The 20,479-nt window shown below is 41.8% G+C and overlaps 3 protein-coding genes and 1 non-coding gene across 6 annotated transcripts in view; all 4 read right to left on the bottom strand.

Moving 5' to 3' along the window:
• igf2bp2a (insulin-like growth factor 2 mRNA binding protein 2a) overlaps positions 1–9,253 on the bottom strand; it is a 32,187-nt gene extending 22,934 nt beyond the window's left edge. The window contains exons 1-2 of one of the 3 annotated variants that reach the window (XM_029831527.1): positions 8,748–9,253; positions 7,556–7,616 (exon numbers count right to left, since the gene is read on the bottom strand). In XM_029831527.1, coding sequence (XP_029687387.1) covers positions 7,556–7,616; positions 8,748–8,922 — 236 coding nt within the window. In that variant the 5' untranslated portion in view covers positions 8,923–9,253. Of the gene's footprint in view, positions 1–7,555; positions 7,617–8,335; positions 8,685–8,747 lie in introns of those variants that run through there. The other 2 variants (XM_029831584.1, XM_029831636.1) reach the window with 2 other exon arrangements.
• Positions 9,254–14,897: 5,644 nt separating this feature from the next.
• Positions 14,898–16,797, bottom strand: LOC105417341 (high choriolytic enzyme 2-like). The gene is made up of 9 exons (XM_029842382.1): positions 16,660–16,797; positions 16,524–16,575; positions 16,370–16,429; positions 16,135–16,287; positions 15,944–16,061; positions 15,635–15,813; positions 15,474–15,555; positions 15,270–15,394; positions 14,898–15,192 (listed from the first exon to the last, which is right to left on the bottom strand). Exons 1-9 carry the CDS (start codon positions 16,729–16,731, stop codon positions 15,179–15,181), a joined length of 855 nt encoding a protein of 284 aa, XP_029698242.1. The 5' UTR covers positions 16,732–16,797; the 3' UTR covers positions 14,898–15,178.
• A 779-nt stretch (positions 16,798–17,576) lies between these two features.
• fgc6ast2 (astacin like metallo-protease) lies at positions 17,577–19,388 on the bottom strand. The gene is given in 9 exon segments (NM_001078627.1): positions 17,577–17,689; positions 17,776–17,900; positions 17,977–18,058; positions 18,138–18,316; positions 18,406–18,523; positions 18,632–18,787; positions 18,895–18,957; positions 19,042–19,084; positions 19,155–19,388. Coding segments are annotated over 9 exon segments (840 nt in total). The 5' UTR covers positions 19,215–19,388; the 3' UTR covers positions 17,577–17,675.
• Positions 19,389–19,676: 288 nt separating this feature from the next.
• Positions 19,677–19,749, bottom strand: trnak-uuu (transfer RNA lysine (anticodon UUU)). Its single transcript has one exon. It is a non-coding gene; the product is annotated as a tRNA-Lys (tRNA).
• Between the last annotated feature and the right edge of the window lie 730 nt (positions 19,750–20,479).

The following is a 20,479-nucleotide window of genomic DNA, read 5'->3' as shown; positions in this document are numbered from 1 at the left end:
TAAACTGACAAAAAAGAATGCTGAAAAGTGATCGCAAATCAGAAAAATCCCGGGCCAATGACAGTTTTAGCACAATGTGTCTGCTACCGTCAAAGTGTGTCTCTGCCAAACAAAAAGAACAAGTGACAGAAGTGCGTTCTTTCACGGACAGGAAAATAAACCAGTTCTCAAGATGCGTCAGCGATCCTCTTTGAATTCCTCTGCACCTGTGATTTCTTAAAAGCCCTAAAATATATTTGCAGAGGACTTCAAATTTTATCACTTAACAATCATCAGAAATATGAAAATTCTTAGAGAAAAGGGCCATGTTGAAATTCTGCTTTATAAGTTTATTTATTTTGATGATTAGCTTTCTTTGCTGTTGACCCATTAACATTTTTAGCATCAGATTAAAAGACAAACAACTCTTCTCAAACCATACACTAAGCATATGTTTATGCTACACCTGCTGATATATCATACTTTTCCCTTAATTATACTTTTAATTTTTGTTTCCATCTATTGTATATCTTTTAAAAAGAAATGGAATTGAAATTTTAAAAAGTGTTTTTATGCACTAAAATCTGGCCCGTTGTTGGACATGCCATTCAGTGATCTAAATCGGGTCATAGGCCAAGAAAAGGCAAGTTCAGGAGCTGATGTGGAAATGTGCACGGTTTCCATTTCTGTCAATCACAGTCGGGCGGGGTAAGGTTGCTTCAAGACACCGACCCGACGGTCTCCGATGGCCAGCAAGTCCATGGCGGGGAAAGAAACACTGCCCTCTATCAGCGGTTCTCATGTCTGCCCACACACAGACAGAGAGAAAGAGGAGAAAGCACAAGCATGCGTGTGGACCGAGCACGTGTCGATGACTGGGAAGTCCACTCCGTGCCTTCCTCTTCCGTCAGAGACAGTGTGAACCAGAGGAAACACAAAGATCAGACTGTGCTCCAGGTTGTGCTGGAAGCTCAGCTGTGCGCCAACTTTACTGGGAATGTTTTGTTCTGTTTGTGGTTGGAGGGGAGGGGAGTGGGGGGTTTCCAACTTCCGCTGCATACAGTACATATGGAAGAGGATGGAAAAGGCATCTCCGAGCGGGTTCGCAAACAGGATAGTGTCACAAAGGGGCTGTGGCTGTGACACCCGCAGAGAGACAGCGCTGCCATTTTGCCTTGAACAGAGGAAGTGAACGTTTAAGGTCTTCAGCAGTTTGTGACAGCTCTGCATGAGGGTTCTATTAAAGCACCTTACTCCACTATGTATTCAGTGTCACATAAATTTAGCACCCTGACCGCCGCGCCAGCTGTGGTGTGAGCCATCGGGACAGGCCACGCTCCTGGGAGCAAGGCTACAAATGACAGGGTCATCACATCAACGGCTGTTTAGAACAGATTTAAAAAGTAGTCATGATGACATCATTCTGATATTAGATATTATAATGACACCCCTGAGATCAAATTTATTTTTTCTTTAGAGGTTTTCCACTTCGATGGTGTCCTGTCCACTTAAGGACATTGGTTTGAATTATGTCAGCCTCCATCATTTAAGCTCTTCTCTAATAAGTAAGGAAAACGCTACGAAAAATGGTGTTTCCATGGCAACATAGAGAATCTATCCTGGTAGAGCTGGATGAGAAAAAAACAGCTTACACGTCAAGAATGCTACTAAAGCTAAAGTAGAGCCACATTGCACATGCTCACGCACATCCACTTCATTATATTGCTCAAGGACACATTGTTTCTGTATTTAATATCACTAACATTAACGCCATATTATTTGTGCATATTGTGAGGCCACCCTGGGCTCCTCATGCTTGGCTAGCTTTAGCTGGACATAGCTCTCCATGCTACAAAAAGCTACTGTTGCTACTCAAAGCAGCAGCAACAATTGGTTTAGTCAGATTCTACCTTTACTTTATCCAAGTTTTATTGACCTCAGTGAAGCTACAGTAATTAATTAGTCAAGTTTACTGGGAAAAAATGTGATCAGATACCAGATTCATAGTAAAGACCAAGTTCAGAGCTTTCATTTTCAGTTCAGGTATGGCTTTTGATAACAGGAGTCTCTTTCCAACAAACGCAGCCCCTTAAATCAGCTTCACTGGGGGCTGCAGCTTTCCTCAGTGTGTTGCTCATTAGTTATTTGCATCTATGAAACGTATGTCCTCAAATCCCTGTTTGCCATTAAATGAGAAGTGATGGTAACATGCAAATCAGCCCTCTGTTGCTGTTCGCCAACACGGAGGCTTGTCCAATGATTTGACAAACACCATTAGCTCTTAGAAGCTCTCGTCCATCAACAACCTTAATGGTTGCATATTTATATCTCTTTTCTGTTGTTAGGAGGCTGATTCACCCTGATGTCATCACAATGGCGTGCGTGTCAGTGAAGCATGCAAATTACGCGATGCCTGTTTTTAAAAGAATCTGGTGAAAAATCTTATTACATAAATGCCACAAGTTCTGGACCATATGTAGTCAATATACTTTATGTCACTTAATCTAATCACGGCGTCCACGGAACATCTTACAAGTTCAAGCTCTTATTCTAAAAACAACACAGCATCAAAATGCAGGCATGTGATGTGATGAGTAAAACACGACTCATTGCAACAAATGGACCGCAGGAATGCTGTTATTAATAAGATATGCATTTTCCCTTTATTTAGTACAGTGAGCCAGACTAACTTAAGCTGTGAGGAGAAGCCTTTGGGAAAAAATTACATATAAATTCTAATATTTATGATTCTTTTTTATTGCTAACAATTTCTTCCCTATTTCTCAGATAAACTGTATTAATTGGGCAAAGCAATAAAACACAACATTCCATTTAATACACATGAGGAAACATCAGATTTAAGTATACCTTTCCTTAATGTCATAAACATATTTCTTGTCATTTATTATTAGATGAGTAAATACACCGACAGCATGGTTGAAAATCTTTAAAATAACCAAGAACTGCAATTCTACTGTAAAACGTTCAAATAAGTGTCCCTAAACACAGCATGAGCTCCAAAGGATTAATCAGAGGCTGAGAAATATATAAAGGCCGATGAATCACCAGAAAATACTTGAGACAGTTTAACCTGGATAAAGGTTTCAGCCAACAGCCGCCCCAGTTTTAGATAGTAACACTATCCACCTATTACTGTTGGTTATCATCATATTCTTCACCTGTTCAAGATCCATCACAACTTTAAAGCACCACTGGTTTGAGTTATAATGGGACAAGGACAGCTGTGTCTACAGGAAGAATACCACCTGCTGTGCATCTCAGCCTTCCAAGGAGAACCACACCCTTGGGTGTCCACTCAGAGCTCTGACACAATGACTTCAGATACACTCAGGATTACATCAGGCATTTAACTTTGATTTGGCAAAACTGCCGCACCTCTAGTGTCTGTAACATGTGCGTGATCACAAACTGTATGTAGTATATATATATGTGTGTGTGTGTGTGTGTGAGTGAGAGAGAGAGTGTGTGTGTATGTATTTATGTATGTGTGTATATATATAAAACTCCTGCTCTTAATAAGCTTCACGCGTGGACTGAGGGGAATACAGAAAATGAAAATGAGACCGACCAGCTGTTCAATCTACAATTTCTGCCCCAACAAACTGCACGACTCACAATCGTGGCTTACAAATCTGCAAATATTCACATGTGGTACGTTACCATTTCAGAACATTATCAATTTAACTCCAAGCACGCTGTAAAGTTAAAAATAAAATATTTCTGTTATTAGAAGTGGTCAAGCAGCCCAACTAAAGTTGTTATAACTGCTTTTCAGTCTATACTTTCTATTTAAAGACTAATTCATGTTTGATTTTAAATAAATCAGCAAAGACTCATCACCAAAGAGACATTTCCCTTACACCTCTCACCTGTGTCTCACAATTTCTGTCGTCAGCTGTAATTAATCAGTAATAGCAAAAGGCAGGTGAGGTGAAATAGTGAGGTCACAGATGTTGACACAGGCAGCTGAACGCCTCCTTTGTGCCAGGCTGGTTAATAACGTGTGACTGCTCCAGCTCAGCCACCTCATATGATACATTGGTTTATTATTTAGATAAGATTTCAGTTTCGAAACTGGTTAGTTCTCCCCATCGCGACCACACCCCGAGCACCTCCTTGCTGCTGCCCTGGGAAGCAGACGATCAGATTCTTCAACTCTTGCTTTCAACAGGTTGGGGAGGAATGTGAGATGAGCGGTTGTGGAGAAATGAAACTGTACGGTTGCTGCTGCGATCCATGTTCAGCACAGAGGAGGAGGGAGGAGGCTCCAAACTAAGAGCTTTAACAGCAGCCCCACAGCTTAGACACACAATGAATTAACAATGCTCTCACATCTTATCTCACCGCTCCCTCCAGCTACATACTCAGTTGCACTGGCAACTCTGTTATCACTTCAAGAGAATATGCACTATTCCAATTTAATGACAGGGTTAATAATTGTTGTGCAAATCAAGCAAAAAGGAGAGAACAGCTGGAATGCAAGTGCACTGGGATCAGGCTGAGATCTATAGCACCAGATAAACGTGTATTTCTGGAAGTGCACATTTGGCATTATTTTCAAACACTGACGCGTAGTGTTTTACACTATTTGGGCTCAGACCAAAACAGAAACGTAGAGTATAAAAAGAATCTGTTCCGAAGCATGAATTTAAACGACACCAGAATAGTGCAGCTTTACAGCTAAGATTTGCATATGGGAAACATACAGTGTAGTTTCCCCACAAAGCTATAGGCACTTTAGAAACAGGTGAGGAGGCACACAAGGAGTCAGCAGGAAGGGGAAGGAGGGGCTTGAAAGGAAGTCGAACCAACGGACCCGACAGAAAACAGAACTGGAGCAGGAGGGGTTCCCCTACACACCCAACATCAACTCGGGAGTCTTAAAGGATTCAGATCAGCTGATAGACAATGGGATATTCTTTTTACTGCTGTGACTCAATGTGCACGACAACTCAACGTACACATCTGCCGCTGTGGTGCAATGCAGATGTTTACACCCATATCCCAGTTAGTTTCTTTTCAGGAGGTCCTTAATGCTTATTCACCAACCTATAATAAGCTGCACAGATTTATATAAAGAAAACACAACAGTGCTGCGTGTGTTTATGGCCATGAAAACTAATGGAGCGTAAGACAAGATTTAGCAATGGGGAACAAATTTATCACCCATTTATTTTGACTGGTGGATGAGTCAAACATATAGGCAGACAAGTAGAAAGAGGAAATGCCTTTTTTACAGAATGAATAGCTTCTTTTTTGGGCACAAAAACAAACTAAAAAAAGTCAGTCAGTCTCTCGACAGCATTTAGGAAAAAGGTCACATAGCATATAAGAGCTAAGGTTCTTCACCAGTTGCACACAGACAGACACGCAGGTACACGTTTTGTTAGATATTAGACAACATGGAAAGAATGAAAGCAAAAGATAAATCGAAAATTATTCTCAGTCTTCCAACAAAGTTTAAAAAATTAACTTCATAAAGTATTTAAAATTATTTTGCCTGATATACTTTATATATATATTTATGTATTCGTAGTTATCTGTTTTGTCTATTTGTTGTCTTAACAGTCTACATAACATTGCAGTTTACTTTACAAGTAAGATATTTAAAAAAAGGATGTTGTATTATTCACTATCAAAAAAGTGATTGTATATGAAAGGTTTTGTTGAAACATAAGTTTTAAATATTAAACTTATTTAATCAACAGCAATCACATTCTCAAAATAAACTAATAATTCCTCTAACTCCCTGCCCTGTGATTAATTAATTGTGACTGTTTTGTAGCTGATTGTTCTGCAGTTTTTATGAGTTTCAAAGGTCTTAATTGTCTACAGATAAAGTCAGAAAGCATATTTGCTCGAGCTAAAATACTTTTGCCCAAATGACATGAAAACTGACACTTTTTAGGCAGTGTCAGTTAGATAATGAAGCACGTAAATAAAATGAAATATTTAATTACAAATAAATGCAGTTCCGAACACTTATCAAAATGTAATCTAAAAAGGCCCAGATTAAACTGGAGTTTTAGGTAAATGTTATTACAGATGTGCTAATAAATATGTTGCTGCACAAATGAAACAAATGCATAGTTATATGTCTAAATATATGAACACTGCATTTAACGTGTATTTTAAGCATTGCTACGAATTCTGACGACATTCGTCAATGCCAAAAAACTGGAATCAACCTTTGTTTTAAATAAACTGCGTCTCGGCGAATTGAGCCTAATTTAATTAACAGCAGCACATTAAAATTCTTCTTTTTAGAATTCACTCAAACGTACATGTGACGTAAACGTATGTCACCATCGCGTGGCGTGTCAGACCTCGCGTGATTCACGTGAACTCGCCCCTGCCTTATGTTCCAGCGAAATCACCTGTACGTGTCGTATCCTGCTCAAACTCAAACATATGGCAAACGTTTAAATTTCAAGGCCCTGCTGGAAACGTGCACACGCGTCAGGCAGCTGATTGGACACACGTTCGGAATTTCGCCCCACTTGAGTCCGCCTATGGCTGCGCAGAGTGCGGGGCCATCATGGCTGCCATTATGAGGCTCTCCCAACGTTGCTATGGCCTACGTGCACAACTGTAGGGAGTGGCGCGTGCTTCTACACCATGTTGCTACGCACACTTCCCCACAAATCCGCGTTCAGATCGACACATGTTGCGGAAAAGCAAAGCAGCCGACGTCAGAAACGTAGATTTACCCCCCTAAAGTAACACGCACTCACAAAACGAGGGGGGGGGGGGCCAGGCCCATAAAGGGTGGGTCACGTGTTCCTCCACGAGGCCAGTGAATATTTACCTTTTTGTCACGCGAGATGGTATGGTACAAAAATACGGTGACGTTGAGGGCGTTGTAGTTACGGTAAATGCGTGAGGAGCGGGATGGGGGCGCGAGGTTATTTGTTTTATTTAAACGCCATTAACTACCCTCCTGGATCTGCCTTAGATTGAAAAAAATACACAATGAAATCCTGGCAAATAGACATTTTTCGGGCAAAAGTATTTTCCACGCGCATGCATACAGTAGAACTGAGCTGATTGGTATGCATCGCCGCGTGCACTGCAGTGGTACTTGTTAGGTTTATCGCCTACGTTCACTCAGTTGATTTGGAAAATCAGTTTAATTAAATACGTGCATTTGTCTGTGCGACCGTCTGACATAAACTGGCGTTACATAACCAATTAGGTGGTTACATGCACACACTGACTGACTCCATGTTTAATGGTGGAGTAGGCCTCGCTGCTGAACTAGCGATATGGCAGCAAGCATCGCATGTTCTCTACGTGCGGGGATCAAGCTCTTTGTTTAGCACGTTTCCCTTTTGTTTGATCGCAGCGCAATCACGTTTTAATTTACAGAAACGGGTGCAGTGCTCAATCGAGCAAAGAAACACACAACAGGCCGAAAAGACGGTGAAAGCGGCTTGCTATTTTCCACAGCGGAAGCACACAGGTCATACAGTCTGTCATGGGGCACAGTATAGGCGTAGGACACAATGTGTGTGTGAGTGTGTGTGTGAGAGAGAGAGAGAGAATGTAGGCCTACCTTAGTTTTTTGGGAACAGAGTAGTCTACTTCTATCACCTTTCCGTGTAATTCAACTTTACCTGTAAAGACGAAAGTTGATAGTGTAACATTAGCTGCGTGTTACAAGAACACAAGGCAACCATAGGCCTGCAACAGCAACACTTTCAATCACTTCTGCAAGTAGGTGCGTCCCCATTCAAACAGCACACCAACCCCCAAAAAAGTACATTAGCGCCCGAGCGCACGGTGCAATTAAGGAAACCCCTGTTTGCATTAAAGTGCCACCGTGGGGCATTTTCTGGGGTCACAACTGCAACGATCGGCGCCAAAATTGCGTTTATAGTATGGGGAAATGGGCAGCCATGCTTTCCACTCCCACAACCCTCGCAGTGCAATGAGGGGTGTTTTTGTGCTCCCAGTAAAGAATGCAATATCAAAAGAAAGGATGGGTTGAAAGGAGAAATGCTTGTTCTGGTTCAATTTCTACGCTGTGTCCCCTAAATATCCGCGCTGACGGGGGTGAATTTTGAAGCGCTTCTCGGCGAATCTTCTACGCGGCTTTTGGTTACTATTAGAGTGGCCTGGCGCAGCACGGAATTAGCGTCTCACCTCGTCCCCCCTCAGCTACCTGTTTATTAGCTCTTTCCTCCGGACCCCCGTGACCCACCTCCAAGACACCTCGTAAAAACATAGCCGGGCACCAGAGGAACACGGTCCTGACAAGTTTTCCGCGATCGCGTCGCTGTGCTCTCTCCAATAAAATCAAGATAAAAAATAAGTGAAAAATAATTATGCCTACCCGAACCATCAGACCATCTCATACATTCCAGCGGGTAATTGCAAAGTAGCACCCACACTATCGGAATCTCCCAGAAATACACCTTAATAGCCTCACGACGGCTTTGTGTTTTCTATAGGCGACCGTGCGTTAAAGCCCCGAGTGCGTCCTGTGATCGATAGTTTATCCAATTTCTTTTTTTCTTGTTGGAGCGTGTTGTGGCAGTGCGTTCGTCTAAACTCCGATGACACACGTTTGCGATCTAAAACACTGTCCCGATCAGGAGATAAAAACCACAATCAGTGATTATTTCTCACATTGTGTGGCCAGGTCGGGTGATTGGATTAAAAGAAACCGACCCGATCCTGCAGTTTTGACCCGCAGTGAATTTCCCACTGTCACCAGAAGCATCACTTATCAAATCCACACTTACCAGAAAGACTCTCTATAGCCTTTATGGCCGAGTTCTGGTCGGGGAAGTCCACAAAAGCATAGCCGGATTTGAGCAGGACCTGGTCGGGCACTGGAAGGTTGTTCTCCCCGAAGAACTGCTTCAAGTCCTCGACGGTGACCGAAGGACTTAAATTCCCAACATATAGTTTGTTCATGTTCTGAAACGCACCCAAAAAAATCTCGAGGGTATAGATATCAGATCTCCAAAGAGCGGCGATGTGCAAAGAAGTAGAAAAATAAAATGAAATAGAAAATCGTATAAATCTACTCGAATATATATTTGTAAATATTTCTTCAATTTAAAAAAAAGAAGCACCAATTACCCCCCCAGAAATTTACTGAACTATCTGCAACCCCCCAGCACCAACTCCGGTCCTGGTCTAACTCTTTTAACAGGGACTGAGGGGAAAGTGTCGTTACGACGCTACTCTGGAACCAACAAGCACCGCCTCTCAATAAAATCGCCCTTAAAATTACAAGAAAGAAAAAACCACACACACACACAGTTTGGAGGTGCATGTGGAATCTATGGCATAGAAAGTGCATGAGGCTGCGGGGGTGGTTTGATGATCTCTGGGTACATTCAATAAAATGATTGGCTTAAAGGAGCAGGGGTAGTTTATTCCATCAAATGGTAATAAGGGCCGTGGCTCTGGTCCCTGCAGACCGAGGATGGCTGAAAGACAGCTACTGTATCAGGTCCACGGTTTAGTAATTGCTGATTCAAAATATGGATATTACGAGTTGAGTTGGCACGTATGGAGCCGTGTTTGGGGTACCTGGACGTTCTTCGGGTAAATGAAACTAATCTCGGTTTACTTATTCACAATTACGCCACAATGTGCACGACAAAGATCGGTATTTCAAAAATACTGAAAGTGAAACCTTAAAGACAACTAATCCGGTATTCTCTCTCCGGTGTAGAAATCTGTCTCCGGGGCAGCGTTTCAGGTCGCCATCCTGCACCCTTGGCAAAATTAGGCCGACGGTGTCATTTTGAATTTCTACCTGTGAATGGTGCACATGCACCCGGCTGTGAAACTGGAAAAAAAATACTTATTTTTAGAAGAGAAGCAGCACGGAGGAGCTCCTAGGGCCCCCTTTTGTAAACCGTGCGTTCATGTTGGGGTCACTGGAGCACCGTCACGATGTGACCTATTGTCGCGTGCGAGCAAAGGTGTTTGCAGATGGGTGTGTTTCGTGGTTTCCAGTAGCAGAGCTGAGATGCTGGGGAAGGGGCGCGGACATGCAGCAGACCGTGCTCACGCATGGGTGTGTGGTCTTGTACCTACCCACGCTGGTTACCAGGGGGAGGAGCCTGCAGCCAGCAGCACATGAGTGCTCGTGCATGTGATCCGGCCTGTGCCTCGGAACATTGCTGCCACCCTACTGTAGTGGAAGGGAGTGTGCCAGCAGCGGTCGTTGCTCTCCTTGTTTACGTCTGTGTGCGAGCGCAGGAATGTCCAGACCATAGACTATTTACAAAACAGCCCTTTGGTTGCTTTTCCCCATGACATGCTGACACAGTTATTGCAGTACATTTGTATGTGGAAACCCGAATCCACTCTGGACCAAGATGATTCCCTTTTTATTTCGTTTCTACATGAAAATTAATGGAGGACGCAGCAGTTTATGTGGTCATATCAACCCAATGTTCTTTCCCCCGTTGCTCATAAATACATTTTGCACATTAAGGTATTAAGTCAAGGAAACAAAGAACTTGCATGTAAGATTTTGTATAAATTAGCACAAAAGTGTTGAGAAGCAACAGAGTCTCACACATGGTTGTTTCAAGGCCAAATCCTTGGACTCCAACAAAGCAGATGGACTCCAAATTTGACTCAGGTTACTTTCAAGGTGCTACATGGATTTAAGATTCTGCTTTTATTAGTGAAATATAACAGATGTGAGATGCTAAGTCAGTGTGAGCAAATGCACCATTTGTACATTGCTTAATTTCAGACCTCCCAGCCACCGCAGGAACTCTCATCATTTACCTGGGATTTTGAAACTCCTCTGTGGTGTTTCTGCTGAATTTCCTAGGGAAAAAATTCCCCTTAACTTTCCCAGAAAAAAGTACCTAGAAGGAGGTGGGACTTTTAAGATTCCTTGGAATTCCTCAGGGGTGGAGCCATGCTGCAGTACAAGGATTTTTAATCCCGGGTAAATGAATTCCTGCTAATGTTAGTGGAAAACGGGCTTTCACTGCACCTCCCGTCTTTCTTACTCTAAACAGCCAATTAGGTCGTACTAGGCTCACAGGTGAGGTGCACAAAGGTGGCCAGTACACAGGACACCCCGAGTTAACTGGCTCAGTGGATCCCAGTCAGGCTCCCAGTGGGTAACTGTCCAAAGAACTTTCACCCTGTGATAAATGACACAAGTCAAAAGTGGGGAAAAAAATCATCTTCCCTTTAATCTGGTCATCTTTGAAATTCACTTAATGTGGATAAAAAAAATAACCGTTTACATTTATGTTACCAGTACATTTAAAATACTGACATGAAGGGAAATGACAACAATCAAAAGCAGATCTCAGAGAATGTATCCTGGGGAAAGACAGCCTATCCTACCACCCAGACACCTTTCCCCTTGGTGTTTATACCTGCTCCACAGCAAAAGCAGTAGCTACCTGTAAAAGAAAAGCAACAATTATGAAAAACCTCTATTTACATATATCTGGTAGATCCTTCATTTTTATGCATGTTGTGAGGAGGGCTTAGGGGGGGGCGAAGACCTGGACGATGGTCTAGACCTGGATCTGCAGGCCTCTCTGTAGTCTTGTGAAGAAGAACATCTTTTGGGAATTATGTACGTATGCATGAATGAACCCACCTAAAGGATTCCTATATACTCACCTGTCTGAGCTGTAGTATTACCTGTCATCATAGCAGCCTTACCTGTAGCCACACCCCTGATCACATCTGTATCAGGAGTGCCTGGAGCCGCTAGGACCACCTCTGCCACGAGAAAATAAACTTTACAAATGAAAGATATTTCCAAAGGGTAATCACAATCTACTATCTCCTCCTTCCAAATACTATGTTAATGTTTGGTTATATGTATGAAATAATGCTGGTCAACACCAAAGACACATTTAATCAGGTGTCATTTGGGAGCTAACTAATTCACAATGACACAAAGTGTCTTTAACATGTCTCACTATGTAGGCCCACCCACACGCTTTATGGATGGATGCAACAAGAATATGCACACATACGACAAAAAGGAGGAAAATTACTTAGTGCATCTACTTTATCCAGATTAATTCCTTAATCTCATTTCTATTCATTACTTCCCATATTCTTCTTTCTGCAATTGCCTTAAATCTTCTTACTTCCCCATCTGACACCATGGCCACACGTCTTCCCTCCTGATGTTTTTTGCATGCATTCAAAATTATTATTGAACATAAAGCAGACACAAGCCATCCTGCTTTTTTCTTCGTCCAGTCTTAAATTAACAAAAGGATGTAGAATGTGACTACAATTAAAACTGCACCCACGTTCAAAATTCTAACCTGCTCTTGTGATACAATGATAGGCACCGGAAGGCTTCAGTATTTACAGTAAAATAAATAGCAATTTTACCGTCAGTGGCTTTAGATTCACATTGATCTTCAATCAATCAGTTCTGAACAATGCAGACTATCGCAAACATTATTAAATGCAAATTATATATAGGTAAACATACTGAATGGATCACTTGTCATCTTATACGTGACTGTATCGGAAAACATTGTAATATCGTACTGATGCTAGAATTCAAAGAGGAAATAAAATGGGAGCTGCGTTTTTAACAAATGGCATCAACGTCATCTGTAAAAATGGTACCCGGTTCTTTTTAGTCACAGAAGTGTATTTAGAACCGCAGACCGTTACAAGCAGCTTCTAAAGATGGCCCAAACAGCCTCAAGATGCTGCCGCCACTCTGTTGTATTACCGTAACTCACATCATCGACGCTGAACACACAGAAATGTGGGGGTGATTGTTAAGCTGTGAAGATCCCACATATCTGCTCTGTCTGTGGAGGGATGGAAAATCTGCACTAAAACCAACTCTGGACAACATGTATCTAAAATCAGATGCCAGATGATCCTTTCAGAATAAAAATATTTGTATATTACTATCGGTTAATGAAACTGGAAACATATGTTGAAACATATGCTCAGCAACTTCCTCTATATACTGACAAAATATTATAGGATTTATTTGTTTAAGGGTGGGGGGAAAAGATTGAAGCACTGAGTTAAACAAGTGATCCTGTAAAGAGAATGGCAACAGCTACAGTGAAAGATAATGGAAATAAACCGCAACAACCAATCTTTATATTGGTTATATTTAACACAGAACGTGTAAATCCTGTGCTAGTAAGTAAAATTTACACTACTAGGGACCAATGACACATGTCTTAAGTAAGCTTAATACCAGGGTGCAATGATTAAAAATATTATTATTTCCTTTTTAGGGGAAAAATATGCAAGTATAACATGAAAAGGTGCAATTTGTTAAAGCCAGAATCTGAAATAATCTCTATATTACAGGGAATAAGCAGCTACCGCTGTAGCCATCCATTGCCTGCACTATACTGTCTGGACAAGTTACCAAGGCTAAACTGCAGCTGCAGCAACTTGAGGCTTCTTTTAACAGTGCAGTTACTGACCTTCAAGATTACCGACTCTTGCAGAGAAACTCCAATAACAGTTGTTACTGCAGCAGCAGCTTGAATACAGCTGGAAAGGCGGTGGCAGTCGGTACAGCAAGGATGTGTATTTAGAAGGATATATGGACTTACGGTTAAGGGACAGCCCTACAAAGAGCCCCGTGCAGGAGCTAATGCACCTGGTACGCATCATATTAAGCATTTATACTGAAATGTTGCTGCATCCTAATTGAAATTTAATTATTTAAAAAAATAATTTTGTTTGTTTAATAAATAGTGTTTGTTTGACACTAGAGGTGCCAAGAAGGCAAAATGTTATGTTTGACAAAAAGGGGATGAAAATAAGTGAATCCGTTATCTTGATGTCAAGGAAAATCATTAAAATATTCCTTTTACTTTTTACATAAACTGTCTTTCCTTTTCTCAAAAATCCCTGAAAAGAAACATATTTCCTTTTCAAACTATTAGAAAAGTCACATATTGAGAAAGCTGAAAACTATATTGGCCTCACAAATTGAACCTTTTGATAGCAAGAAATTGCTTGTGGACCTGATGCAGTTAAACAGTTTTAACAGCATATAGGGCTCCACGTTATTACCCTGAAGACCTACAACCGTACGCTTCTACATTATATACACTAACAATCATTGGGGATAATAGCGTGGGTTAAAGGTTGCATCTCCAACATATATTTTATGATATTAAATGTGCAGAAAAGAGGCCTGTGGTCGCGCTACCCGTTAGCCAAAGGGCTAGAACGTCTCCAGACCACCCGGACACTGCAGGAGCCGCTACATGCTTATTTCAGCAATTATTATTTGCAAATCAACTATTTTAATCACTGTTCAATAACACTGAGCGGTATGATAAACCGAAGAGCCTGCGTCGTTCATCTTGTCAGCTGAATACAAAACCATCTCCTGGCTAACCGTAAAATAAAATCCTTTTTAAGGTCATACGTACCTTTTCGCCGTGAGCGTTGTCTTTATCGCTCATTTTTACTGTCAGCTGAGCTATCAAAGAAGTTCAGGTTTTGTGTGTTTATACGGTACCATGTGAAACAACACAAGCCAGATGAGCAGCGCCGCTAAGGAGCGTGTTGAGGCAGGTTGCGCCACCCCTTAAAGCGTCCCCAGGGTACACTGGGTGGGCAGGAAGGGGGCCGGCCCCCTTAATGTTCTCCTCCGACTGCATCCGAGTGAAAGGTACAGTGTAACAATCTGGAAAACATATTTATTCATCCAAGGTGCAGAAGATGTTCTTGTTTTACTCCCCAACATCTGTCACAAACGACGCAACAGCTGCAGGAAAGTTTTGGGGTTGTTTTTTGGGGTTTTGTTCGAGGCGGTGGGCACAATTGTGTTATTTATTTGATTTACTTTAAAAGGAGGTTTGCATAGGTTTATTTATGGCTCGCCCTGGAATCACAGTAATCATTACTAATGACACGGGAGATATGAGCGTTATTGTTGCATTTTCTTTATTTGAGTCAGCAGAAGCAGAGAATTTGGCAGAACAGGTAACAACAGGCACAAAAACAAACATTTTCAAGAGGCTGATTTTTGAGAAAAGCTGCTTGTTTATGCGAACATGCTCTTTTATTTGCACTATCACTGCACAATGCATAAATAATTTGTCAGGAATATTCAATGGTATACAGTACTAACTGAGAAAATTTATACTGTATCGATAATTCACCCAGAGAGTGACAGTGATTATCTATATTCTATCAGGGTTGATTTTATCAGTTAATCGGTGGCACCTATGGAGAAAAAAAAATTAAATTCATTAATTAATTCGGAATCAGCAAACTGTGTCAGTGTGTGTAAGTTATCTTACCACAGTCATAGAGTGTATTTATTTTATGAAGATCTAGATGACTTGGGCCATCTCTCTGGCCGATGGGAATGTAGGGATCAGGTTTGGGAATGATTGTTGGTCCACCGTCCTCAGAGAAAGCATATCTGTGGAGCATGAAAGGTATAAAGCTTAAAGGAATCTGTAGCAAAGACAAAATCCTCTTTCCATTAAAGGGCAGCTCACCTTCCATAATGCATGAGAGAGCCATAGTCATATGGACTATTGAGATTGTTTGTCACCTGCTTCCTGAAGTTGTGTAACTGATCTGTTAAAAACACAGAAAATGCAGCAAATGTGTTGCTAAAAACCTTCAGAACATTGCTGATCTGGTCCTTCCTCCTCACCTGCCATGATGTTCTTCCACACAATCGTGACATAGTTGTCTCTGTCAGAGCGTGACTGCTCGTGCACAAAGCCCAGGGCGTGCATTAGCTCGTGCGCAGCCACTCCGGACCACATGCACCCAGGGGTCTGCAGGGACAGGATCTGACTTCCTCCGGTCTGGCCCAGAAATGACCAGCAGCTTGGAGTGTGCAACAAAAAAGATAAACAGGAAGCAAGATAGCAGCACACACACACACACACACACACACAAAAGAGATCAAGTCACCACTCAAAGCCAACGAAAGGGTGTGTGTATCAGCTGGACTCACCCATATCGAGGCTGAATATCGAGGAAATTGGGCTCATGAGTTCGAGGAATAAATTTAATACACGTCCCAGAGGAAATGTCTTGCATCCCACCCTCTATGGTGATTCTGTCCATGTCATCTACCATATAAAAAATGAATATTACTCATTTTGATTACTTCCATTGCATTTGGAGTGTGAATCCATACTGTACCATATATAGGAGAAATGATGTAGGGCACGTAAACAAAACCATCAATGGCTTTAGGCCAGAGGCAGGCATTGCCGGGGCAGATCAGAGCGCTCCGCAAATACGAGCTGGCGATATCTCCGTCTTTCAGGGACATTCCTCGGGGGAGCTTTAACTCTGTCAGGGTAAAAGTGTCTCGTTTAGTCCGGAGGATAGTCCAAACAAACTTACATTTGCAGGTATCTCAAAAGCTTCTCACTGTTGTTGACAAGCAGGATTTGATCCATGGCCGTCATGTCATCTCGGTCAAGAACTTCATCTGTAGAAGGAGAAGATAAATTTAGCAATCACGCTAAATTGGAATCAGTTTTATGAAGCATAAACAAATAGAGGCAATACTCAGCTTTTCCCACCTGAGTATTTCCTTTTCAACCTCACTTTTCCCTCTTGTACTTCTGTAGTATTCTGTAATAAAGATGCACAATTTTCACACCATGGTCAGACCATAAAGGGGCATTTAGTTCACCGTATTTTCCCTTCAGGACTGACCTTCACAGGTAGAGCGTGTGCCTGCGTGAGCAAACCACACAAAATGCCCAGAAGGATGAGAGTGGAATGCATTGCTGTGTTTCAGACTGGTGTCGCTCCGTCAGTCTGCAGCCCGTCGATACGAGAGCGATGTGCTGCTCACCTCCTCTGGATCTATATACTCACTCCTCCCAGCTGCGCTCTCTACTGATTGGGCGTGTGATCTGTGAGTAAGCACGATTGGGAGTCCCTCATCATTCACCGTGTGTAATTACGCTCAAGTCCACCGTTGATCCATAAGAGTTGGTCCCAGTTCTGACCTTGGCTCCTGCCCTGTACTTACTGTAGCTCATGATAGGATTCAGCATTTTCAGAAATGAGATGCTGGGAGCTGTATTGCTGTCATATGTGCTGCAATTCAGCACACGCTATGGGGAGAATAACTGTCCAGCCAGCCCAACAGACTGGTAATTTCTGTCTGACAGCACTGGCAAAGCTCTGATTTTATGATAAACTCCTCGTTGATAACTGTCTCCACAGCAATCATTTGGTGACATTGGTAAATATATCAAAACAAACTCTTATCCCCCTTCAAATATTACTTTTATTTCTATGCAGGGGCCAATTTAAAGGGCAGTGCTGGAAGAAAGAATTTCATGGGTTTGCAATTCTGAAATCTGGCGTCCAACCAGTTAGAAATAAAAGTGTTCCCATGTTTCTTCTGTTGATAACCAGTGAAAACTGGCATGTCATATGACGAATATGAAGATAAAGGCAACAAGGATTCAGTTCAAATTCAAGGCATCATTCACTTATTAGCACAAATGCTTGTCTGTATATTTTGAGTGGATCATGAAAGTGTCTCTCATAAAGGTTTAGAGGTCAGATTGTGATGTTCTTTAAAAACAGGACATGCACTCAGATGAAATGCTGCTTGGAAGCTTCAATAAATCTTTATTAAAACTGTTTTCATATCATGACATCACTTTGTTACACTGGATCGGAGTTGGTCGTCGTCTCACATCACCTCAGCTTGGTCAGTCCATGTCATCTGCAGGAAGACAAAAGAGATTTAAATATCGGAGGATTGGGCGGCGTGATATTATTGGGTGATATTGTGGAAAATTTGCTCCTGACCGCAGTCGTAAAGCTTGTTGATTTTCAGCTTGTCGATTTTGCTGAGGGAGGTGACCTGCCCCAGCCTTATGTTGTTGCTGTTCTTCGGAATGATGGTCGGCTCTCCACTTTGAGAGTAGGTGTACCTAAAGGTGTACGTGCCACATTGTAACACACGCAGCACACTGGAGTTTATTTATTGTTTTTTCCAGTATTACTCACATCCCAAAGTGCATGACTGAGCTGTAGTCATAGGGTAAGTCCAGCGTGTCTGTTCGGAATTTCTCAAAGTTTCTCAGCCGATCTGTTGGAAATTTTTATAGAAATTGTTGGGATTATTTTGCCTCAGTATAAAATCGGCTAAAGAAAAGATCCTGCAGTACCCCTCCAAATGTTTGGCCACATGATGGTGACGTATTTGTCCCTGTCAAAGCGGGACTGCTCGTGCACAAAGCCCAAAGCGTGCATGAATTCATGGGTTATCACTCCCAGCCGGAGGCAGTCAGGGTTCTGGAGGGACACAGTCTGCCTGCCACCACGAATACCAAGGTAGGACCAGCACCTGCATCATTGTTAATTGAAAGTGCATCTGTTTAAAACAGGGATTGGTACACAAAGGAAACTTCACTATTTCTTCAAGAAAACCCTCACCCAGACTTTGGCTTTATGTCGATGAAGTCCTCCTGGTGAGTCCGAGGCACAAACCTCACACAGGTGCCTCTCTCTATGCTCTCCATTCCTCTCTTTATCATCCTTGACTCCAATTCAGCTGTTTGATTAAATATTTTGAAAGAATGTGCAAATGACGCTGTGTTTGCGTGATGATCACACTGATTTGGGTTTAAATGATTTTACCCGGAGATGTAAAATTACATACTGTAATTAGGGGAGAGTCGGTACGCAACGTACACAAAACCATCCACTGATTTGGACCACAGGCAGATTCGTGCAAAGCAGACTTTAGAACGTCTTCCCGTAGAAACTGCAATGTCTCCATCTCTGAGACTGGAAGCGCTGTCTATGAATTGGGGGGCTTACAGAAATGTCGACAAATTAAATCCTTCACCTGAGGGTGAGCTTTGTATCAACATGCAGCATAGCAGAATGGAATTCAAGCTAAATAACTGCAACACAACATACCATGAATCTCGTTGGCTTTAATGATCTCGTCCATTGCTGTCAGATCACCACGCACTTCACGTTCTTAAATAAACAACCACAGAAAAATTCTGGGTTTTTTTTTCCTTGGGAATTTTAGTTGCACTTATTAAAATAAATTCTATTTACCTTTATATCCAACTGGGACCCATTTTGGGCTGAACAGCAATTTCTGGGGGAAAAAAATAAAAAAGATGTCAACAATTCTGGAATCATTTTTGTCCCTATTGCAGCCTTGTTACCTGAGCATGCACAGCCAAGAGACAGGTGGAAACCAAGCACAAGAGGACAATTCGCTCCATCTTTGCCAGTCAGGTATGTCTTCAGCATTGTCATTGCACCTGCACTAAAACCTAGCTTTATAGGAGTCCCCAATCACTGTCCATAGATAATACCCAGGATTATCTCAGGTAAATTACAGGGTGATTGTTATTTGTTTGTGAGTGACTTTAATACCCAAATTAGTTTGATTCTTTCATAAACAACGACTCCAACAGCAAGGTAATGTGAGGTCTCACTGAGTTAAATAACAGCTCCTGTTCAGTGGCTGGCTCTAAATGAAATGGTTCCTTGTTTGGCAATGCTTTGGTGCAATCATAGGCTTTAGGTGTCTGCTGTTTTCTCCCAGCTGAGACTAAGCTTACCTACGATTTACACGCTGCTAATTTAAAATTACGTGTTGCTTATTTTAAAAAAAAATACGTTCGTGGCAGATTTTCAATCGAATTTGGAACAGAAGAAAGAAAAAAAAAAAAAAAAGCTGACGCCCGAACAGGGACTTGAACCCTGGACCCTCAGATTAAAAGTCTGATGCTCTACCGACTGAGCTATCCGGGCTCTGACGGTGGTCCTGAAAGTACGTTTCATAAAGCGGCCATAAAATCCAACAGGATTCTCAGTTGAAGCAAAGTATTGAAACAAGGTATCATGACCGCATGTTCTGGATATACGTTTGATGCACAAAATGCTAAATCTACGGTAAGTTGGACGTGTGATGTGGTGGCAACTAGACTACTTAGTGAATTAATTGTTGGCTCACTCGCGACGGCGACAGAAAATTATCGAACAATAGTATTACCCCAAATGACAAATCTAACAGTAGTTTCCACTAATTTCCCTGCAGCAGCAAATTAAAGAGCTGCAGCAGGCTATCCAAGACAGTACTCACAAACTGGAAGATATCCGTCAGAAAAGGCAGCGCGCTGAGGAAGACATCGTCGCATTGTATGTTTGTATTTCTTTCTTTGCACCAGTGTTCAAAACTGACACATTTACATATAAAATCGTGTAGCCAAGACAAATCAAAACCAGCTTTTCGTCAAAAATGATTTTGTCTCATGTACTTGTACAGCATCAGCGTGGCAAAGTTAGTGCCATCTGTAAAGAGGATAAAGCATAAATAGAAATATTTAAATGTTTTCCACATATCCAGCACTTTTTAAAATTAAATCTTAAGTATAGCAGTAAGTAAGAAAGAGGCAAGGATGTCTAAGTTTGAAAGAAAGAACATTTCAGCTAAATGCCATCACAATGCACTGTACATGAGGGACTTTGTTCCATTGGCTTT

Source organism: Takifugu rubripes, chromosome 1 (assembly GCF_901000725.2).
Source record: "Takifugu rubripes chromosome 1, fTakRub1.2, whole genome shotgun sequence".
Lineage (NCBI taxonomy): Eukaryota > Metazoa > Chordata > Actinopteri > Tetraodontiformes > Tetraodontidae > Takifugu > Takifugu rubripes.
Note: the sequence above shows the minus strand (reverse complement) of the source record. Positions and strands in the feature narration are given on the sequence as shown.